This window comes from Myotis davidii, unplaced genomic scaffold (genome assembly GCF_000327345.1).
Source record: "Myotis davidii unplaced genomic scaffold, ASM32734v1 scaffold217, whole genome shotgun sequence".
In the NCBI taxonomy this organism is placed as follows: Eukaryota; Metazoa; Chordata; class Mammalia; order Chiroptera; family Vespertilionidae; genus Myotis; species Myotis davidii.
In genome coordinates this window covers 4065205-4079893 of record NW_006290034.1, presented here as the reverse complement: position 1 = coordinate 4079893, position 14689 = coordinate 4065205, and the positions used below count along the sequence as shown (strand labels likewise).

The 14689-nt window shown below is 47.9% G+C and overlaps 1 protein-coding gene across 1 annotated transcript in view; it reads right to left on the bottom strand.

Moving 5' to 3' along the window:
* NTNG1 (netrin G1) overlaps positions 1 to 14689 on the bottom strand; it is a 191581-nt gene that overhangs the window by 81767 nt on the left and 95125 nt on the right. The window contains exon 2 of the mRNA XM_006763114.2: positions 421 to 1061. Within this exon, the coding sequence (XP_006763177.1) occupies positions 421 to 1061 (641 nt within the window). The remainder of the gene's footprint in view (positions 1 to 420; positions 1062 to 14689) is intronic.

Sequence of the window (14689 nt, the reverse complement as noted above, 5' to 3'; positions counted from 1 at the left end):
ATGCATGTGGCTCTGATTTAACCCATTTCAAGAAACTCAGCTTCCGTTTCGGAGATTTTTGCGTGACAAAACAAAACCACAGAGAAGCCTCCCATGGTGCAGGCCCTCTCTGGCATTTGGAAACAACAGGAAGATGCATTGCTTGTTTTCCAGTCCCTTTTCTAAGACGCGCATCCCCCCTTTTGCTTAAATTCTACGCAATCCTGCCAGGTTCAGCCCTGAGGACAGCAATTCTGGGCTCACCAATCACTGCTCAGTGAGGAGGGCCTCAGGTGCCTCAGGACCTATCTTTAGGCTGAGAATCTGCTGCAGTAGAAACTGATAAGCATTCTCCAGCTGCAAGAACACGCCCCCCTCCCCCCCTCCGCATTTCCTATGAACGCACTTGTCCTCACTCACGAGGGAGAGACGCGCGCTTACCTGCCGTGGACCTTGATGTCCGAGATGGCGTAGAAGTAGCGCGCCAAGTGCAGCTCGTCCACGAAAATCTCCCCGACGGCCGGTCTCAGCAGCCGGATCCTCAGGTCCGTGACCGTGAAGAAATCGCGGAGCTTCTTGGTCGTGTCCAGCTGGCCGTAGAGGGAGGCCATGTTGCGCAGCCAGGGCCCGGCGAAGAAGGCGAACCTGTCTTTGATTTCAAAGTGGATGATTTTGCTGTTGGTCATGTAGCCCGTGGAGTACTCTTCGGTGCAGATGATCTCCAGGACCGTGTGCTGGGACAAGTCCTTCACGGACTTGGGGTCCATGTGGAAGGCGTCCAGGCAGTCCGTGGCGTAGTACTGGTAGGGCTGCCAAGTGCGCCCGTAATCCAGGGACTTCTCCAGGATCATCTGGTCCGGGCGCCCCGACTCGAAGGTGATGACTATGTTGTCCGTGAGCTCGATGGTCTTGCTCCAGGACAGGGTGATGTTCACCTGGAGAGGCTTGGGGTAGTCCTTCCAGGTGGCCGACTGCCAGAAGGTGGAGGGGTGTCTCCCCTCGAAGTCGAACATCAGCTCCGGGGGGTGCGCCAGCTCGGGGGTGCTCGCGTCACACTCGTTGTTGCACATGTAGGGGTTGCCCTGGGGAAGAGGAACACAAGAGGGTGCGTCAAACATGGGCTGGGCACACGTCTTGCCTTGCCATCCTGCTGCTAACAGGCCAGGAGAGGAAGGAAGGAAGGAAGGAAGGAAGGAAGGAAGGAAGGAAGGTAGGAAGGAAGGAGGAAAGGAAGGAAGAAGAAAAGGAAGAAAGAAAAGGAGGAAGAAAAGAAGAAAGGAAGAAAAAAACCTGTTTGCAGTAATAATTTTTTAAAAATATACTTTCACTAATTTCAGAGAGAAAGGAGAGGGAGAGAGAGATAGAAACATCAATGATGAGAGAGAATTATGGATCGGCTGCCTCCTGCACGCCCCACACTGGGGATCAAGCTGTAACCTGGGCAGGTGCCCTGACCGGGAATCGAACCGTGACCTCTAACTGTGACCTCCTGGTTCCTAGGTTGACACTCAACCACTGAGCCATGCCAGCCGGGCTGCAGTGATCACTTTTATTTGCCCTAATTGGAGTCTCCTATTTGATTGCTTAAAAAACAGTATGCTAATTTTCTTGCCTGGTTTCTTTCCAAGGGCATTAGGATGTGGAAACGGTTAGACCCATAACGTGTCTGCCGGCTCGCGGCCGCTCACAGAGATGTTTTAGGAAAAGCAAGGAAATTCCTCTGAGCCTCAAGGACGTGCCTCCAGTGTCCCGTTCCTCAAACAGCCAGATTCCAGGCAAAGCTTTGGGATGAGCAATGAACCGAGATACCTGCGTCCTGATTGGGAAACCACACCCCCGTGGGACACTCGGCATCTATTCGCGTGGCCTCCAATCCATCATCCTTAACGGGGTCCCCGCTCCGCAGAGCCCGCGATGAAAGCATTTACTTTGCTGGCCGCAAATCATTAGGATGCGGTCTGCTGCAGGCTCCGGGGCTTGGCCCAGACATCTGCCACCCCATTAGCCGGAGGCCAGGGGGATCGCTCAGGAAGACGGGGGCGGGCCTGTGCTCTGAGGAATCAGACCAGGAAATGCCAGTACTTAACTGGGAGGGTGTGGCAAAGAGCCAGGGGACCACTTGCTCTGAGCCGGCCACCATAGGCTGTCCGTGGACGTGAACCGCTACCATTGTTTTCTGCCTCACGCAGGCTACTTCCTTCACAGTCCCATCCAACAAGAAGCTGAACAGCGGGCCCCTCGTCCCACCGCCACAGGTGGTGACACCGTCTATGCTGCCCCAAGGGCTGCTCTCAGCCTCACCTGGAGCTTCTCAGACAGTCACTGGCTTCCCGGTTTCCGTTTCTATTGTGTTTAAGAAAACAAGGGGTGTCACTGGGAGCCCAGCCTGCAGGAACTTCTGGCTGATCCTGACCCGGGAATGCTAAGCAGAGGTGGGAGCAAGAATCCACCTGGGACACTGCCTGAGGCTTCCTGTTGGAATTGCAATTAGACTTTCTTTACCCCCTTTTCCCTGAGCTGGGAGCCTGTCACGCCAGACCTGCGGGTGCACGAGCTGGGTCTCCGATGATGCATTTGCACTTTAGACGCGGATGCTCAGTTTCCGCTGACGCCTGTGAAATGGGAGGTGGGCATCGGAGACCTGCTCGGGCCCCAGAGGCCACCTTCTCCCACCTCGTCAGCGACTCTGCCCCTCGCTCTCCCCCATTAATGCAACCGGATCGCAACGCGGGCAACAGGTGCGGGCCTTGCGTGTAACTGAGACGGGGCCGGAGAAAGAAGAGAAGGCGCGTTATTGGGGGAACAGAGCTGTTTCAGAAATACAGGCAGGGCACCCGCGATAATGGAGATGTTTCTGCACTTCCCTCTCGCATTTCCATTCCCCACTCCTGATCCTGCGTCTGCGGCGCTATTTATAGTGTCCCCTTCGGAACAAGCCAGGAGGGGAGAATACGTTTCTGTTCCAGGTGGAATAAATCACCAAATTTATTATTATTTAAACTCTCTTCAGCATACCGGGGAGCCAAATGCAAAACTCCGCGAACCAGGCGCGGGCTTCTTACGGAGGGCTATAAATACGGCAGAATCTGTCGGGATTTATAAATTCTAAATAGATGGAAATGCACACTTAACTGGAAGGGGTCAGATTTACACAGATCACACCTTCCTTTGAAATGTACTGAAAAAAAAATAGGGTCCCTTCCAAATCCAGCAGCACGCAGCCATCTGCACCATCATCAGGGGGGATGCCGCCCCTCCTCCTGACACAGGCGGCTCCCCGCCCCCCCCCCAGGTCAAGGGATGGGGCACAGGATGGCGACTCGACAGGGCACCCTGAGGGAGCCCCACGCAGCATCTCCTTGACTTCAGTAGAGATGCCCAGAGCTTCTCGGAGGGGCAGAGGGCACCGAGACAGGGCAGGAGGAGTGGCAGAGTGGCTCTGGGAACAGGTCGAGGCTAGCAAGCCTGGCTTAGGCAATATCCGTGACCATGCCTGTCTAAATAGCACGCACTCCTATATTCAATCAAAGGCGTTGACGATCATCACCAGTGATTGAGCACTTCAGGGTCAGACACTTCACCTACATTATCCTGGGTCTTCCTTTTCAGCCCCACCTCACACCACAGGAAACGGAGACACAGGGAGGGTCGAGGAAAGTGCCGGAGGTCACAGAGCAAGGTCAGGAAGGTCAGAGCCAGGCCCCCCTTCTCCTGCCCCGCCCCGGCCGGCTTGTTCAACTCCCAAGTCAATGGACTTCCTATGAGGCAACCCAGCCTTGGAGGAGGGTGGCTGGTACAAAAAGAAGGGTCGAAGGTCAAATGAGTTTGGGAAACACGGCCTACCACAGTCTTGCGTTTAAGAGCTCTAATGAGCATGCTCACACATGAAGTTAAACTTTCCTTAGCTTCCTGCGATACCTAGTTTCAGAAGCTTATCAGACCATGGACCCCGTTTGTATTAGTAACCCCTATTTCTATAGCACAGAGCTAGTGCACGGAAGAGCATCCTTGGAGAGTCTCTGCTCTGTATGACTTTCAGAGAGGAAGGGAGAGGAAGAGAGAGAAACATCAATGGTGAGAGAGAATCATTGATCAGCTGCCTCTTGCATGTCCCCCACTGGGGATGGAGCCTACAACCCAGGCATGTGCCCTGAATGGGAATTGAACCGTGACCTCCTGGTTCATAGGTCCACGCTCAACCACTGACCCACGCCGGCCAGGCTAAACTGCTCTTAAAATGGTAAACATGTGGATGCCAAACAGGCACCGCACAACCCAAAGTTTTAGCCCTTCAATGAAGACTTGCCCGGGTGAAGCACCCAGTCTCTGCTTTTGCCCACAGGGCCATTCCGCTGGGGCTGAGCTGGACGTGGGCTCAGGATAAATGCTCACATTCCCATCCCGTGGTCAGCCATCGAGATGCCGGCCAGCACAAGGAGGAAAGGTCCCTGCCCTGCCCCGATCTGCTGCTTCAGGCACCAAGTAAAACTGAGAAGAGCTTCATGCATTGGATAAGTGCCTGCTACACTTGATAATTATTGGTTGCCTATGACATCACTATCGTCAAGGCCCTTCCTTGTCTTGGCTCCCAAGACACAGCAGTGAACACATCCGAGTCCTTGCTTCTGGCAGTGCGTCCGTCTTTGTTGGGGGTTGGGGGGAGATGCACCAAGGAAACAAATATATAAAGTTTTATAATGTTCTGTGCTGCAGAGAAAGAGGCAGCCTATTGAAGGGAAGAAGGGCAGTGAGGAGGGATTCTGAGGGCGATTTTATATTGGGAGGTCACGGGAAGTCTCTCCTGGGTAACGTGACATTTGAGCAGATTCAGATCAATTCCCAGTTTACACTGGAGACGATCAGAGGTTGACCAGAAGGACAATTTCATCCTTCATCTACTTTTCTCACCTTTGTGGTAATTCTAACAGCATAACAATTTATTGAAATTGATGGGTAAACAAATCATTTCACATGAGAATCTAAACCATATGACTGTAGATACAAAAAAAAAAAAAGACAAGAAAGAAATCAATAGAACTGTTCTTGTTTCCTACTCACACTCTTTTTAGGAGATTAATGATGTGCTGGCCATTAACATAATGACTGAGAGACAATGACATTGAGAGAAAATTAGCAGGATTAAAAAAATATATATTATTCTGGCCCCCTGAGAAGAAAGCTCCCATTTTAGGTGAGAGAGAAAGAAAAGAAGGCCAAAGAAGCTGAAAATGTTACCATTCTATAGAAAAAGAGAGCTGGGGAGAGACTTTTTATGCTAAAATATTTAGTGTCAATATTTCACAAGGTTGTGATCTGTAATGCTGTTGTTACAGAGAATTATCAATATGAAAACAATTGCTGTTAAAGGGATTAAATTAATTGCATTTTCAAGTACTTCAACCCCACCCTAATCCTCTCTAATACCACCAACAAAGAAATTTCTATATGAAAAATAACTTCCCCCTACTTGTGAAAACAAAGAACTTCTTGCTGCTAAATCCAACAGATTCAGGCATTAGCAAGTATCAGTAATTATTTTGTAGCCAGCAGGCATCCTAAAATAGATCTTAAGTCCCACTAGCAACAGATCCTTAACTGTCTATGGACAACGCAGAAAATATTTTATGACTGTGCTGATAATACCGACACCCTTAAGAGAGGCCTACATTGTCAAACAGACTCGGCTGCTAAATATTTTTATAACAATGAAAAGAGGAAGAAGGTTGTGATGCTTAATTTCATTTTAAAAATAACACTAATATTCTACCTCTGGGAGCACTGAAGTTCGTTTTTAATTAGCACTTTGCCGCCCAAGTGGAATGTGTTGTTACTCTTCCCTAATGTGCTTTCAGAACTTCGAGGGGTAAGTACAATTCGAGACGCACTTTTGTTTCTACAGATGGGAGGGCCTGCCTTCTGACAAGGGACACTTTTGAAAACAACCACCGTTCACCTAACCTCCGCCAGACCTTCAGCGTTAAAAAAGGAAGAAAGGAAGAAAATCCTCAATAAGCAGGATTCAGGCAGTGCCTGTGGTTCCTGCTATTTTGAACTTGCCCTTCCTGTCTTTACTCATTGGCAAGCTACTGGGAAAAACAGTTGGAGATGCAGGGAATTCTCCCGGGGGGTTCTGCGACTGCACTGTGAGTCAGGTGCCAAGCAGGCACGCATGTACATACAAGTGTCTGTGCGAAGCACCCGGGGTCACACTTACTGATTGTGAAGAACAGTGAGACAGAGCTAGCTCACACCCATGTGCGTCTGGCTGGTCCTTGCCTGTTTGGTTGGGAAGAGGCATGCTGGGATAGCACCCCCTGCTCTCACTGTGGCCCAGGAGAGCTATGTCAGTGTTACCCGATGGGGCCTGGCCCAGCCCGGAGTGCATCGGCCTCAGGCTGGAAAGATGTCACAGGATGAGTCCAGGTGATGTTGAGAGCACGTTTATTAAGGCTGGGACAGGGACACAAAGGGAGGACTTAAGGTAGACGAAGCTACCGGACAGAGCCTAGGTAGGGCGCTTTGGTGCCCTAGAAACGGTGTGGGGCCCAGCCGGTGTGGCTCGATGGTTAGAGTAGGGAGCGTGCAGGAGATTCTCATCATTGATGTTTCTCTTTCTCTCTCCCTATCCCTTCCTCTCTGAAATAAATATAAACATATAAACACACACACACACACACACACACACACACAACACTCACACAACATAACCTACATATTACGGGACTGTCCCAGCTTTAGATATTCTAAGCCTGCTATGACAGAAGTACTTACGTATTTGTCAGAGCGCAAATCCCCAATTTCAGTTTGGGAACTATGGCCGCCCTGAGAACCGTGAGGAGAGGGAGTTCTGTGTTTGAACTCCGGCTGCTCTGTCTTCTAATGAGACCCCGGCGCATCCCCAAGGCTCCTGCCCGGCAAAGCCACGCTCGCTGCGAGGCCCAGGGAAGCCGCTGCTTGGTTCCGTCCTGCCCGACGGCACAACCACCACGCGGGCCTTTTCCTCGGGAATAAAGAGCCAGAGAGCCTCTCTGCAGCCGGAATGCTGGGAGCCAGGTCGCAGGTGACGGCCGTCACAGACACCTGTACAGATCCCCCGGGAGGCCGCGGTGAGGGCTTCCAAACCCAGGCAGCCTCAGAGGTCAAGACAGGCCAAGTTCCTAGAAGGAGCCAAGTCCATTCTCCAGCCACAGCCCACAGAAATGGATCCCACAGACCGGCCTGAGTCATTCCTTTGTGTAACAGAAGAAAAGAGTAAATAGGAATGGAATCTGGGGGTTTGAAAGTGAACGTCGACAGAAAAGCACTGGGGTAAGAGGACATTATTTACAATCGGTAGGAAAATGGCTTTTAAAAACCCGTGGTCTTAAAAAAAAATAGCACTTGGAAATCTTTGGTACAAGATGTGGACTTAGAGTCTCAAAAGAGATCAGGAAACAAACCCCTGAGTGTTAACAACGCGCAGCAGAAGCGAGCTGCCTGTGGTTTAGGTTACAGTGACTCGAGGGGAGTGGCCCTGTCAGGAGGGTGGGGAGGTGGGGGTCCCGAGATTGCCCCTCGGTGTGGGCGGGTGGGAGCATCCTGAATCTGCAAGTTCTCATTCGAGTCTCAGAAAATGCTGCCTTGTTCTCTCCCACGAGAAAGCAGGTCCGAGGCCCACGTGAAGCCCATTTCAGAAAGCCACCAGCTCCCGGAGAGGAGAGACACCCCACGCAGAGGCGGCTCAGTGGTCCCTCCCTCAGGAGAAGCGCCAGGACCTGAGGGGACCTGAATAGGACCTTTTCTAAAGCGATGCTTTCCCGGAGTCCCTGCAGCTCCCGCGTGCTCCTCACCCCTCCGGTCCGACTCCTCCCTTCCCAACCCACTGGCTGATTATCGGGCACCCACCACGTTAAAAGTCCTCGTGAAGAACACAGAAATAACACAACCAAATGTCCCTAAGTTAGTAGCGGGGAGTAGACCCACACGAGCAACAACCTCCTGCCCCTCAAACTAGCTGCTTGTGCTGCTAGAGGGAACGCACTGGGTGTCCTTGTGGGTAAACAGAGTCAGCAACCGCACTGTGCAACTGCCCGGAGTGCCATGCTACCCCTCGGTACATAATTAACCAGACATTTACATTAAAAACAGACACACTGCCTGGAGTGCAATGCCCCCAAAATGGGCAAGCCGTTTTAGGAAAAATCCCAAAGGCGTTGCAGGCCTGGGACAGGTTTGGAGGCACGTGTCAAATCCCCCTGAGCACAGTATGAACAAGCAGAGTCCGGAGGGCTCCGCTGGGTGATAATCCTCCCAGCCCCCAGCCTTCCTGCGCAGCAGACTCCCCCAGACTTCCCTGGGGTGGCTGCAGCAACGCTGGCCTCACCATGACTGAGACTGTGAGTTACACCATCCCAGCAGCCAATTTGGCTGGAACGTGTTTGCTGCCCCCACCCCCGGGGGGGCGATCTGGGTGGCATTCTCCATCCATTTACATCTCCATCTTTTAAGATAAGTGAATCTGGCCTGGCCGGCTGTGGCTCAGTCAACCTATGAACTAGGTGGTCAAGGTTCAATTTCTGGTCAGGGCACATGCCCATGTTGCATGCTCGATCCCCAGTAGGGGGCGTGCAGGAGGCAGCGGATAGATATTTTTTCTCATCATTGATATCTCGCTCCCTCTTCTTACCTCTCTGGAATCAATAAAAATAAAATAAAATAAAATAAGTGAATTGGCCATCCTCCTGCCACCCAGTTACGATACGGAATATGTGCTGCAGTGGTGTGTAAAGTTTAAGGTACATAAGAAATACCCGGTGAGTCCAGTCCCCACCCACCAGGAATCCTGGTTCGGTAGATTGGGTTGGGCCCGGGAACCTAATTTAACAAGCACCCTACATGATTCTGAGGCAGACAGCCCTGGGACCACACTTTGATAAACACGGTGTATTGTTAGGAACCACGGCTCTGGGTTAGATCTGCCTACATCTGGGGAATCCCTGCCCTATCACTTAGCTATTACATCACTTTGGACAAGCTGCTTTTTTAAAAAAATATATTTTATTGATTTTTTATAGAGAGGAAGAGAGAGAGATAGAGAGTCAGAAACATCGATGAGAGAGAAACATCGATCAGCTGCCTCCTGCACATCTCCCACTGGGGATGTGCCTGCAACCCAGGTACATGCCCCTGACCGGAATCGAACCTGGGACCCTTCAGTCCGCAGGCCAACGCTCTATCCACTGAGCCAAACCGGCTTCGGCAAGCTGCTTTTTTTTGAGCCATGATTTTGTCCTTTAAATTCAATGTAATAATATGTACTGCATGACATTAACATGAGATAAAATTACATAAAACATGGTAAGAGTTAAACATCTCCTAGGCATGCAGTAAGTGCTCAATAATTAGTAGCTGCATTAAACACGGGCCACCTGCATTCCTTGACTTTGAGAATGACAGCGAGTGTTTCCACTTTCCAAGCAGGAACCCTGGGCATCATCGGACATTCTTTCTTTTTCCTCAATCTGTTCACCAACCAAGTTCCTTAGATGCAACCCATCACCACAGCTTCATTCGCACTGCCTACGCTTTCTTTAGTTTTCAAAATATTTACAATATTAAGAATGCTTTCTCCAGCATTACTGTAATAGCCTCTTCAGTGGTCTCTCTCCATATAATATCGTCCTCTTATAGCCTGTTTCCTAAGAGCTGCTACAGCGGTCTTTCTAAAATCCAAATCTGTCTGTATCATGCCCCCACTTACAGCTCTTTAAGGGATTTCTCATTACCTTCAAGAGTACAATTCAAATTCCTTAGCATAGCTTGTAAGATCCTTCAAGATCTGGCCTCTGTATTTTTTATTTTTTACTAACTCATGTTCATACCTAATAATTTAGTCATACATATATATGTATGTATATATATGACTAAATTATTAGGTATGAACATGTTCATACCTAATAATTTAGTCATACATATATATATATATGACTAAATTATTAGTTATGAACATGATATATATATATATATGTATACACACACACACACACATATATATACACATTCATATATATATGAATATATAAATACATGCACATATACACCATACAGTGCCATATAGATTATCACACAACTCAGCACATTATGTTCCAATTGTTTAGTTTTATGTCTCCATCACTAGAATTCTGTGAGGAGAGAGAGACTTGGCACATAATAAGTGCAACAAAAATTTATGGATTTAAGGAAAGTAGAAAGACAGGAAAGCAGGGAGGAAATAGGATAAATAGGATCAATTAAGTAGAGCTAAAAGTATGGGAGGGGTTTGCCCACAGGTCTGTGATTGGGGATCAAGTAGATAATCAAGCTTCGAGAACGACCCAGTCCCCTAAGTTGTAGAAGGAATTTGTATGACGTCATATACGGTATAACACAAATGAGAACCAAACAAAACCTAAAACTCCAAGTCCAAGTGCAGAGCGCAGTGTGAGTGACTGATAGGGTTCCTGGGACCTGTGGGGAGGTTGGAGGGCAAACACCAATGGCGTGAGCTGCAATGGCCTCCCAGTCCCTTCCTGGGGTCATTTTATCTTCGTTCTTCTCTCCACCCTTCACGGCAGTATTCCTCCTGGTGGTTTTAGAGCTGGAGATCTCTTTGCCTCGCCCCATCTTGCCTTGTTTATCCAACCCACAGCATCTTTCCGAGTTGACAGGAGTAGCTGAACACCAAGAGTTTGACTTGTCCTTGGGTGATTATGCAGAACTGAATAAAATCGAGAGAAGCAGTGAGTCCGCTGGTTGCAATTTTGCAATGCCCCGGCAGGGACGTGCCTCCGTGGTGCCAATCTCTGAAAGATGTAGGATGTGACCCATGGAAATGGGCGGGGGACAAAGGCCAGCAGGCAACTGAGGTCCTTGATGTGTTTGCTTTGGGCAGAAGTGCAGGAATGGGGATAAGCACTCCCACACATAAGAATAAGGTCCAGGAAGAGGAGGAGGAGGAGGAAGATGAAGAAGAGGAGGAGGAGGAGGAAGAAGAAGAGGAGGAAGAAGAGGAAGATGAAGAGGAAAAAGAGGAAGATGGAAGAGGAAGATGGAGGAGGAGGAGCAGCAGCTATACAAGTACTGAATGGATAGAAAACATAACCTGACGCGCTGGTGAAAACAAAGCCCAAGATGAGAAGCGGAGTGACGAGGAGTTTCGGAAGAATTGTCTGTCTTACGCTTTTCGTGGCTGAAAAAGCCAAAGGCAGATCAGCCAGAAGGACTGAAAATTCTTTAAAAATTACATTTAAAAGAATGTGAAATGGATGGCCAAAAACCCAACTACAAGGATGCATATAGTACATCTCTCCAGAAAGGTGATTAGAAATTCCTCCATTCCATTATTCTCCAGCTATTCCAGAGCTTAGGGTAGAGGATGAAGCGACTCTTTCTGGAGTGACCTCCTGTGGGCCAACACATAGAGAGGATTGGGTCAACTCCCCTAGAAGAAGGAAGAGTCCACAGATCCAGTCGCAAAGTGAAACATACCATTTAGCTAGAGCTGGTTATACTGGTGGCTTACAATCCATATTTGAGTTAATGTATAGGGTATAGAGAAATCTATATATTTGAATATATATATAAGAGAAATAAACATTTAATCTGACCTCCAAGAAAATGAAAAGGCAATTCGTATCCTAAAGAATAAAAAACAAACATGTTTTTTTAAAAATACCAGAAGGAGAAGAAAAAGTACAAGATCAATAATGCCAGATACTTGAGAGAAGATAAGAAGTAAGAAAAATCTTTGTGATTTGTCTTGAAAGTGGTTGTCAATGCACTTGGAAATACTCTGTATAATAGTGTTGAGGCAGAAGCCATTGTACTAGAGAATGGTGGAATGATGAAAAAAGGGGGTGGCTGGGTGGGTGGTGCTTCTTTTGAGCACTGTAACAAAAGAACTATGAAACAAAAATGAAACAAATATCAAGCAGGGATTCCAAACACACATCGAGAAGTCTGAAAGTGGTTGTCAATGCACTTGGAAATACTCTGTATAATAGTGTTGAGGCAGAAGCCATTGTACTAGAGAATGGTGGAATGATGAAAAAAGGGGGTGGCTGGGTGGGTGGTGCTTCTTTTGAGCACTGTAACAAAAGAACTATGAAACAAAAATGAAACAAGTATCAAGCAGGGATTCCAAACACACATTGAGAAGTCGGAGAATAAAGGAGGAAATGGGATAGTAGTTTCATGGGGAAGAGGATCAAGTAGTGAGCTTTTAAGACTGATCCGTCTTTGACGACAGAATGCAAAACAATGCAGTGGGAAAAGAAACATTACACCGACTCATGAAAGCAGGGTGAAGGGTGGGAAAGAGCTGCTAGTATCTACTTCATAATTCTGGAAACAAAACATGGATTCCCAATGCAAAAAACTCTCCTTTTTATTGGCTAAGTCTTTCCAGTTAGTCACCAGGATGCTCGAAGACTCAAATTATTGGAGAAATGTCTCCTTGCGCCCCTCACCTTCTAATTGCATTAATCTGCTGTGGTTAACGCTCACGCACAGCAACCAATATGAGGATTGATTTGAAGCAATTTCAGATCTTCCTCGATATTAGTTCAGGCCCGAATCCGAGGAAAATCTATTTGTCCTGAATGGATTGCGCTAGTCTACTCAAGTGATTTCAGAACGGGGAAGTCAGAAGAGATTGGATTTTAAATATTAGATTATTTTATATTGGACTTGGGATCTAATATTAGATATTAAAGTGTAAAATCACATTGTCCTTATTGCGAGCCTTCTTCTCTCGCCTGCTGCAGGATCAGTATTGTTTTCCAGGGCAGCCTGTGAGGGCTCGGAGCCTCCGGGTGAGGAAAGATGTGTACAGAGCTCATTGAAGGGTGGGTGGGCGGCCCACGCTCTCAGATGAATGTCGCCAACTTTGAGTGCAGTCATTTATTAGCATAGGACGGCCAGATCATATCTGACTGTTGCAACAAAAGAAATGCCACGCACAAGGGAACCAATACCAAGCCAACCGAAAGAAGTGATGAACCTGTTTTGAGTTATTTGCGCTGCTGCCCTTCAGAGGAACGTTCTGTCGGCCGTGGCACGGCCTGGTATGTCGACACCATAGGAAAGGCAGTGAAGAAACACAAATGGAGACCGTAAGTCTGAGGACCGAAACTTACAAGAGCAAAGCAGGTTGACACTGCCTTCCGGCGGCACTATTCTGACATATGCTAAGAATAAACAGTATTGAGGCATGCTTTAAAAAAAATATTAAGACCAGAAACAAAACGTGCAATGTCGAACCCTCACAGGAAACAAGTATTTGATTTTTATTGGACGACAAAAAGGCCCAAGTTCTTCAGAAAAATAGCTAGTAAATTTGTTTAAAACAACAACAATAATAAAAGTGTATTTATTGTGGATCTACTACGTGCTAGGACTGTTCTGAGTACTCTATTCCAAAACAAAGAAACCAGCAAACCAAACCTATGGGGAGTGTCCTGCTATTATTCCAATTTTGCATCTGAGGAGACTGGGACTTATGTGGCCTGGCAGAGTATGGAAAGAACCAAATCTAAGTTGTTTTGTTTTGTTTTTAATGGTGAGGTAACACAGGTGGAAATAGATGCTCCAATATTTGCTCCAGCTCCCTGATTGGGCAATGTTGTATCCTCTGGTCAATGGTGTTCATCCCAGCACTTCCCAGCTCTTCTATGAGACACCAGTTCAATGTCATTGTAATAAGAACGAGACAGAGTATAATTGTCAAGTAAGTCTGGGAAATGTTGGGCTAATTTGACAGGTCTCCTTGCTGTGTGACTTCTCATTTTTATTTTTATTTTTGGTGCTGAAACCCAGGATTGAATGAGGGACCTGACTTATCATTAAATAGATAGATAGATAGATAGATCGATAGATATAGATATAGATATTTGGTTTTAAAGCAAAAGGGAGAGGGAGAGAGAGATAGAAACATCAATGATGAGAGAGAATCATTGACCGGCTGCCTCCTGCATGCCTCCTACTGGGGATCAAGCCCACAACCTGGGCATGTGCCTTGACTGGGACTCAAACCAGTGACCTCTTGGTTCATGGGTCAATGGCTCAACCAACGGAGCCACACCTGCCAGGCAAGACCACCTGTTCTGATAACCTCCTATGCCCAGGACCCCATGCCCACAGGTACTCCATTGGGTCAACCTGCCTGGCACTTGACAATTCTAAGAAAAACATTTTAAATTCGCACAACACAGAGAATATGCTTATCAGGGAGTCGAAGCAAATAAATTGATCAGTTAGGGCTTGTTCAGGAATATTGAGGGGCTGCCCATGTTCAGTCAAGTCATGGAACGCCAGCCAGGCTGGTGCAGGCGACACCCCGTCACAGCTGCCACCCAGCAGTCAGCAACTGTCAGACCCCACTGACGGGAATGTGCACCCTGACCTCAGCGGTGCTACAATGCCAGGGACAGAGTGCAACTTAGGGTCGACTGAAAATGACCGCAACACGTGCCAGGGCCTAGAAGACCCTTTTCTTCATTTCTGGTCAATGATTTTATTGGTGAATAACTTTGGCAAAAATGGGTTCTTGGGTGACATATTCGCCACTATTTGCACACCTGAGGATGTCTCCTTCTATGAATGGCACAATTTCCTTCCAGAAATACTAGAATGCTCCATGGGCTTCAGATCTATGAACAGGCCCTTATAGACTAGGATGAACCGTAACTTTAAT